We start from the raw sequence: 8,801 nt of genomic DNA on the forward strand, positions 1-8,801 counted from the left end.
TCATTCATTCATTCTTTCTTTCTTTCTTTATCCCAAGACACCATGCAATTTTCAAGTTTCACCAAGAAACCTTCTATCTCTCCTACTGGACCCGAGCGTTCTTCTCCTCTTCATTCTTCTTCGTCTTCTGCCTTTTCTTTATGTCGATCTTTTCCTCTTTCTTCACTCCTGACTTCCTCTCGAGCTTCCTTTTCTTCTTCTACAGCTAGTCACCTAAAGAGCCATACATCTGATCCTAATGAACTTTCGTCGTCTCTTCTTTCAAATGAAGGAGAGGAAGACCACATGAAAATAATCCAACGTTCTTCTCCTCTCCCGCCTCTTCTCCCGCCTCCACCAACTGCTTCTTCTTCTTCTTCGCAGTCTTCTTCCTCTTCCCGCCCCCGGGGTTCTTCAAAGGATTCTCCTTCTATTGGTCAAGACGATACCACCCCTGACGAAAGGAGAAAAGAAGAAAGAAAGGAAGATGGAGGAGAAGAAGAAGAAGACACACACACACAAAGTAGAGGGAGTCTTCTTACCTCCTCTCGCTCTCTGTCAGGTTTCTTTTCATCTGTTGGCTGGGGCATAGCAGCACGACCATGGAGAGGAAGAGGGAGTACTACGAATCATGGAAGTTCTCCTACGTCTTTCTCTCCCCCTTCTCAAGAAGATCCACGACACTCTTCTTCTTCTTTCTTTGCTTCCTCTTCATCTTCTTTATCTTCTTCCATTTGTATGGATGAGAGAACTTCATGTGCGAACAGCTCTAGAAGGCAAGAAGAAAGAGAGAAAGATCCTCTTCGATCAAAGCAACCCATTATGCCTTCCTCTTATCCCTCTTCCTCTCGTCTTGATCTTAGTGACTTAGGGGCGAGCAATGGAGAGAAAGAAAAAGAGGAGAGAACTTTTAATCAAAGAAGAGAGAGTCGTTCAAGTCACGAGGCGGCTTCGATAGAGATAGATGCCTCTTCAAACGAGAAGGTAAATAGAGGAAGATGTCGGGATCTAACGGACACTTCTTCTTCAAGAGAGAAAGGACTTTCATCTGGAAAGGAAGATCTACGAACTCTTCTTCTCGATTCCGGAGAGAAAGAAAGACAGTTAATTAAGATACCCTCGTTCAAAAGCTTCTCTGGTACTCTTACGTCTCCCCGTCGTACTCTACGAGATCGAGACGAATTCTACTCCCCAAGAGGAGACCCACCCCAATCTTCTTCTTCTTTCTCTTTCGCCTCTTCTTCTTCTTCATCTTCTTCTTCTTCTTCTGTTTCTTCTTTATCTTATAGAGGAATAGTTGCAAGAGTTCCTTTGACTGGGGAAGAAGATCTGCAGGGCGAGACTGTCGATCTTCATGTGAAGAAACGCCGGAAGTTCACGCACGAGAGAAGTGACGGAAGAGTATCCGAGATAAGAGAAGCATTGATAAGAAGGGAGAAAGGAGATAGAGACTCTTCTTTTCCTTCTGTTAAACATGCCTCCATGGGAGAAGAGATAGGAAGGAATGAATGCAGAAGTAGAACTCGGAGAGACGAGAAAGAAGAAAGACAGAAAGTCGCAGATTCTTTGTGTATGGACTCGTATCAAACAGAGAACGGGAGTGCACTTTCTCCTAAGGAATCTTCTACAAGGCTATCATCCTCTTCTTCTTCTTTTTCTTTAACTTCTTCTCCTCCGTTGCTCTCTGAAAGAGGAGTAGAAGAAAGCATATCATCGATAAGAGAGAAAGAAATCCTTTTGGAGAAACAAGAGAAACGTCGATTACTATGGCTACAGCATAGTCGCCAAAGACAATACGATTCGGGAGAAGAAGAACGACCCCCCTCGCAGTCATCAAGAACGATGACACCTCTCCATGAGGTGTATATACACCCCAAGATACAAGAAGGAGGAGAACGCCTAGATAAGAAGACACACAGGGGAGTTTCACAGGCACGGATGCGCTGCAACACACCCCCACAGTCTCTTTCACCTCATGACCCGGAGAATAGATTACCCTTCATACATCATGAAGAGCAGCAAGATAGAAGGACCCATACATCCACGCACTCTTCTTCTTCTTCTTTGTTTCAAGACCATCAGAGTCGAAAAGAAGAAGGAGAAAATGTCATCTTTTCCACAAGCAACAGATGCCCCCAAGAGGAGAATCTTATACAGCCATGGAGAAAGGAGATAGATACACAAGAGAAAGACAAGACTGCAACTCCGGGCGGACGTGAATCCAGAGAACAGGGTGGCGATACCAATGAGCTCGGTGAGACGAAGGAGGAGGAGGAGAAGAAGAATACCATCTCTTCTTCTTCTTCCTGTTCTCTTGATGAAGAAGAGAAAGATGATCTTGCGCGAAAGCTGGCTACCCAAACGTATGAGCCTTCCTACTTTACCCAGAGAGATAGAATTCTCTTCTCTTCACAGCAAGCGGCAAAGACCTCTCGACCTCCTACCGTAGAAAGAGATGAAGAGAGGGAGAAGTTGAAGAAGACATCTTCCTTAAATCAAGCGTGTAGATCTCCACGTGGACTAAGGAAAACTCTCACGAATGATAGACAGGAGAAAGCAAATCTTTTGTCTAACACACAGCAATCCACATGCTCTTCTCTTCCTCATACCTCTCATCCTCCTCATCCTAGTACGCCCAGGACCGCTACCTCCCCCCCTCGAGCTAACGAACTAGATCAACCCTCTCTACAGCCTAAATGCCACCCTTTTCCTTCTTCTTCTTCTTCTTCGAGCTTATCGTCTTCTTCTTCTGCCTCATTATCTTCTTCCTCTAACTCATCTCCTCCTCCTCCTTCTTCTTCTTCTTCTTTCTTTACCTCTTCTTCTTCTTCTTCATCTTTAGCTCCGGAAACGGGGATAGTTTTGAGTAGTCCTAAAGAATCTCCGCGTTATGAGAGCTCTTCTCAAGCCAACCTGCCTGCGAGATGCAAGGCTTCTGTTAAAGCAAGTCCGTCAAAGAGAGCTCCACGTACGGATACCAAGAGAAAGATAGAGACTTCTCAAGAACGTGATAGGCAAAGTCAACTTTCCTCCATAGGCGCAGCCCCCAGCAGGAAAGCTTCCTCTGCTGCTTCTTCCTTAGAGCTCCCCGTAAAGAAGACAGAGATAGCTTCGTCGCTATCCTCTTGTTCTTCTTCTTCTTCATCTTTCAGAAGGACAAGGTCACCCCTCACTCCTCTTTGTGCGAAAGCTCCAAGCGCCAAGTCTTCCTTATCTTCGTCAAGAATTTCCAAGAGAAGAGAAGAAGGACAACTCCAGCAGAAACCTTCTTCTCTTTCTTCATCTTCTTCTTCATGCACATCTCGGAAAGCCGTCCGGTCTCGATCATCTTCTATAGAGAAGCATCTCTCTAAACAGCCCCCCAGGCATACCTCTGTAAGTCAAGAGAGACACACCAAGCCTCTAGCCTCTTCGACCTTTCGTAAGATGTCAAAACAATCCCTCTCTCAAGCGTCTTCTCTAAAGATAGACACGAGAAAGGAAAGATCTCTTCCTTCTTCTTCATTCAGAAAAGTCAATAGAGACCCCTCTCATTCTCTCAGCCTCCTCCCATCATCTACAACGTCGTCTTCTACGAAGGTCTCATCGCTATCGCCTTCTCCTCCTTTGTCGTCTCTCGAGGAGTTAAGAGAGAGGGGGGGTGGAGAAGAAGAGAGAGAAACTGCTAGAGAAGATGAAGTAAAAGAAGAAGAAGAAAGATTGCAAAGTGAGAAAGATCATCTTCTTCCTAATGAAGGCATTACCACTCCTGGCTTTCCTGAGCCCGCGAAATCGGTGTCTTCTGATCTTAGCTATACACCGAGTGACTGTCCAGTAGCATGCCTATCTTCTTCTTCTTCTTCTCTTGTTCTAGATGTCTTACAGGAGAAGAGTGACCGATGGAATGACGAGAAGCATCGGGGAACCTCCTACCAAACTTCTTCTTCTACTTTACTTCGGAACTGCCAAGGAGATTCTCATCGTACACCCTTTCCTTCTTATCCATGTATCTCCAGAGGAAGAAGTAGAAATTCTCGTCTCTCCCAAGAGAATGAAGAGACCTGTCACCAGCCTTTCTCTTTCTTTGATCCTTCTTCAAGTCGATCTCTCTCAAGACAGCTCAATGAAATCTCTGGAGACACAAGAGATGATCTAAATCACGCCTTAGGGGGGATCGAGGTGAAAGGAGGGACCGAATATAAGCCGAGTGACGGAGAAGAAAGTTATTATTCTTCTTCTCAACAGAAGAAGAAAGACGTGAGAAATAGGGACAAACGAAGGGAGAAAGGAGAAAGAGAAGAAGAGCGCTTCTATAGCCCTCGATCTGAAAAGAAAAAGACAGAGAGAGAGAAAGATCAGAGACGTCAAGAGGTCTCAGGAAGGGAGCGGTGGATGCAGTCCAAATCCTCTTCAAAAGAACGAGAGGAAGAAGAAGAAGATGAGAGAAGCGAGCAAGAGAAAGAGAAAGAAGGTAGAAGAAGGAGAAGAAAAGATGAGGAAGAAGGTGTTGAAGGGGCAAGAAAAGAAGACATTTCTTTTGAAAAGAAAGAGAAAGACGAAGCTCATATGAATGGCTGCAGTTACGAGGACGATTCGTATCAGATGTCAAGAAGAAGAAGAATACCTCGGCGTATAGAACTTTTAAGGAAAGAAATCGAGAGAAGCCGTCTGTCTCCTTTCAATCGCTTACAAGAGGAAGACCACTGCTCTTTCTCAAAGAAAGACGACTTTGCTAAAGAAAAAGCGCCTGGAGAAGAAGAAGAAGAATCTTATCAGAAGAATCTCTTTCACCATCAGACCAACCCCCTAGTCGTGTTCCGCCGTTCTCTTCTTGAGGATGAGAGAAGAAGAGGCACTTCTCCTTCTTCACACTTTTCTTCTTCTTCTTCTTCTTTATTTCTTGGAACGACAGAACCCGCAGGTAGTAATACGTGTGAGGAGCTCCATCCTTATCCCTCGAGTAGAGAGACTTCTATTCTCTCTTCCTCGTTACGTACTAAACTGGGTGAAGAAGACGAGAAATGCTCTTTTTCTCTTCAGCCCGAAGTCTATCGTAAGGAGAGATTTCGACTTCCATCTTCTCCTAGTCTCGAGGCTTCCTCTCTAAGAAAGAAGGAAATACGAGACGATGAGGGGACAGACCCTGAGACAACGACGTCGAGAAGAGATGGGACTTCATTCAATCAAAGTCGCTCCTTTCTTGCAGAGCAAAAGCGAGACGAAGGAGAAGAAAAAGAAGACAGAAATAGACTACTAAGAGAAAGAGGAGAAGAAAGTAAGGCCTTTTCTGACGAGAACAGAGAGGAAGATGAACTACTGAAGAAAGAGAGATCTTGCTCCTCTTCAAAGAGACCCTTCCACGGAAATTCTGTGAAGAATCGAAGGATGACCTCTCAACAAGGGAACACATCAGAAAAGAAGAAAGTGGTAAACCAACGTACTGGTGAACACCAAGGTCTCCCTTCCGGGGGGGGAGGTGTATGTACACCTCATGAAAGGACTGAAGATGGGCGAACTCACAAATTGACTAGACCTTCTCCTCATCCCTGTATACATCCCCGAAACAAATCTTCTCTCTCTCCCTTTCCGCGATCTTCCTCTTTACTTACTCGAATAAATAAGAAAGATGACCATCCAACTTCTCATGGAGGAGGAAAAGAAAAAGATCCATTGATCTGTCCCAAGAATACCAGCGCACCTCGCTTAGCTTCTTCTCGCTCTCGTAGTTCAAGTCTCTCTTCTTCTTTCTCTTCGTTATCTGGAAGAGACCAGAGAAGGCCCACCACCACATCAATAGAGATGAGAGAAGGGAAGAAAGAAGAATTTTCTCATTCTATAGAAGCAGAAGTTTCACGAGTAACTGTACGATCGATACAGAAGAAAGGAGCTTCTTCTTCTGCTTCGTCTGTGTTCTCGAAGAAGAATCCAGAGACTAGTGAGAAGAGAAGAGAGTTGAAAGCAATGAGAATCTCCTCTCCTATGACTTTTAAGAAGAGAAATCTCCAAAAGTCGCAAGCTACACTTGAGAAAGAGGCCGTTCAGAAATCGTCAAAGTCTCTCTGCCTTCTCTCAAAGAATCCTCCCTCTATCCCTCCTCTCCCATCTACAGTCTCTACTGTGGAGTGTACATACAGTAAGGAAGAAGAAGGAAAGAAAGATGATAAATCTCATGAAGATTCTCCTGGAGATACAGCAAAGGCATCTTGTGAAAGGAGAGAAGAAAATCCCCCCCGAACTTCTTCTTCAACCCACAATCTACTCGCCATCTCTTCCTTTCTTTCTTCTTCTTCTTCTCGCTCTTCTCTACCCTCTTCTTCTTCTTCTTCTCGCTCTTCTCTACCTTCTTCTTCTTCTCCTCTCTCTTCTCTACCTTCTTCTTCTTCTTCTTCTTCTCGCTCTTCTCTACCCTCTTCTTCTTCTTCTTCTCGCTCTTCTCTACCTTCTTCTTCTTCTCTCTCTTCTCTACCTTCTTCTTCTTCTTCTTCTCGCTCTTCTCTACCCTCTTCTTCTTCTTCATCTTCTCGCTCTTCTCTACCCTCTTCATCTTCTCGCTCTTCTCTACCTTCTTCTTCTTTCTCTGGACTCATTAAACCTATCAAGAAAGACAATGAAAACAAGAAGAGATTCACGCGTCTCCCACCCGTCGCTTCATCTTCATCTTCTTCTTCTTTTTCTTCGTCATCTTCTTCTTCTTTCCCACCTCTTCCTCCCTCTCGGTCTCAGTTAGTTGAGAAGATGAAGAGAAGGAGCAAGGAGAAGAAGAAAGAAGAAGAAGGACAAGAAGAAGAGGCGAAGAAATCGCCTTTTACGCATGATCCGTCAAGTCTAATGAAAAAGGAAGGAAGCAGTCAAGGCTGTAGAAATCTCTCCTATTTCGAGTGGCTAAGGCAAAGTCGCTTCGATGCGAAGACTTCCTCCACAACTCCAAAGACAGATATCCATACACGTCAAGATAAAGACGCAATCTTTCTTGAAGAGAGGAGACGTCCTGTAGGGGAAGAAGAAGAAAAGAAGAAGAAGGAGAACACACTTCAGAACTCTACAGCACATGTGCATACAGATGCAAGGAGAAGAAGAAAAGAAGAAGGAGACCAGGAAGATAAGAATAAGGATGATAGAGAGAAGAAGATCCTTTTCTCTTATCAAAATGAAGATGACTTGAACCGCGATTTTTCTCGCATACCACAGGGGGGAGGTTCAGCTACTAGGATAGAAGAATGTGAAGAGGGAAGAAGAAGAGAGAGAGAAGAAGAAGAAGGAGAGGGAGAGAGAACAAGAGAACAGGACAGCCAGAATGGTCATGATCGAGAGAGAGAAAGATTCTTAAAGAAGAAAGACATCTCTTTTTCTCAATGGAAGAAACAAGAAGAGGAGGAGAGAAATGCTCTTCTAGATCAAGAAGAATCGAAGCGTCTTCTTCTCCAAGGGGTAAAGGACACCGGTAATACAAAGAATTGCGGAAGAAGAAGAAAAGAAGAAGAGGAAAGAGAAGAACGGAGAGATAGAAAGAGTGAGGAAGAATGGGAGAAGAATGTGGTTTATCAGAGACTGTCAGATAGGAAAAGCGAGGGGAGAGCAAGACAGATAAAGGTTAAGGATTTCGTTCCTGACGCAGATCTCCCTCTTGGTATCGGAAGGTAAGAATGAAGAAGAAAGTAGCAAAGGTCTCTAAGCTAGCATCTCTTCTCTCTTTATAGATCTCGATCTTGGGTCTCTTTGGATTCTTGCCCTCCGCATATATATCTGTAGATAGATAGATAGACAGATAGAGAGAGATGTCTTAATAGTAGGTGAGGTGTAAAAGAAGAAGAAGAGAAAGAAGAGAAAGAAGGGTGAACGCGTCAGGAGATACCCAGGGATTGTCTCTGTGCATACCCAGACTCGAACCCTGGTCTCCTTGTGTGCACTTTCTCTTCAAAGATGAGCCAAGCCCACGATCTCTCTCTCTATATCTATATGTGTACGCCTATATATACCCACGCACATATATATATATATATATATGTATGTAGTTGGAGTGACTGTGTAGAGAGAAGCTCCTGTCTTTTATTCTATTTACTTGCGCACGTAGCCTTGAGAGCAGCCGAAGGAAATATCTGCAACTGTCTCGATATATGTGTGCGCATGTATATATATGTATGTATATATATGTATATAGGTGTGTGTATATATGTGTCTGTATACATCTGTAGGTCTCCATGTGTATCTGAGGAGGGACAGACACGTTGGCAGGCACTGTCTCTCTTCTCCCTCTCTCTCGCTCAAATCCACTGGGACTTAAACAGTCTATGTCACTACAGTCATATGACCTCTGCTCTTTCCATCTTTTCATAATCTCTATCTTTCTTTCTCACTCTTTCTTTCTTTCTTTCTCACTCTTTCTTTCTCAGGACAGGTTCGGTGCATCGAGCTCGTTGTATTGGCGGGCCTCTCTATGATCGTCTTCTTCCTCTCCATCCGTGTCGTCGAGACAATCGAGCTAGCCAGACAACGAAATTCTCTCCTTCTTCTACTCTTCTCTCTTCCTCTCTCCAAAGACGAGAAGACTCGACAGACATAACTCAAGATGATAAAGATGCTGCAAACTTGCGTTACAGAGAAGGACAAGAAAAAGGAGAAGAAGAAGATGCGGATAGACATGGCGACTCTCCTATATCTCCTCTTCTCGTAGCTCTGAAAGTTNNTTCTTCCGAAGTCTCTTATCGCCCAGCTTGGGATACGCGAGCAAATTAAGAAGGAAAGAGATATTCATCTCCATCTACAGTGAGGTCAATCATTCCCCACACTTACCTCTCTCTACGTACAAATTCACGAAGATACACATATACATACACACACATATA

General features: G+C 44.1%; 1 protein-coding gene across 1 annotated transcript; it reads left to right on the forward strand.

Annotated features, from left to right (window-relative positions):
- Nucleotides 1-37: 37 nt before the first annotated feature.
- Nucleotides 38-8,634, forward strand: CSUI_010128 (uncharacterized protein; the record flags this gene model as incomplete). The annotated part of the gene is made up of 2 exons (XM_068070233.1): nt 38-7,595; nt 8,349-8,634. Coding segments are annotated over exons 1-2 (7,839 nt in total), but the record flags the coding sequence as incomplete, so codon positions are not given.
- Nucleotides 8,635-8,801: the final 167 nt, after the last annotated feature.

This window comes from Cystoisospora suis, assembly GCF_002600585.1.
Source record: "Cystoisospora suis strain Wien I chromosome Unknown contig_6715, whole genome shotgun sequence".
NCBI lineage: Eukaryota > Apicomplexa > Conoidasida > Eucoccidiorida > Sarcocystidae > Cystoisospora > Cystoisospora suis.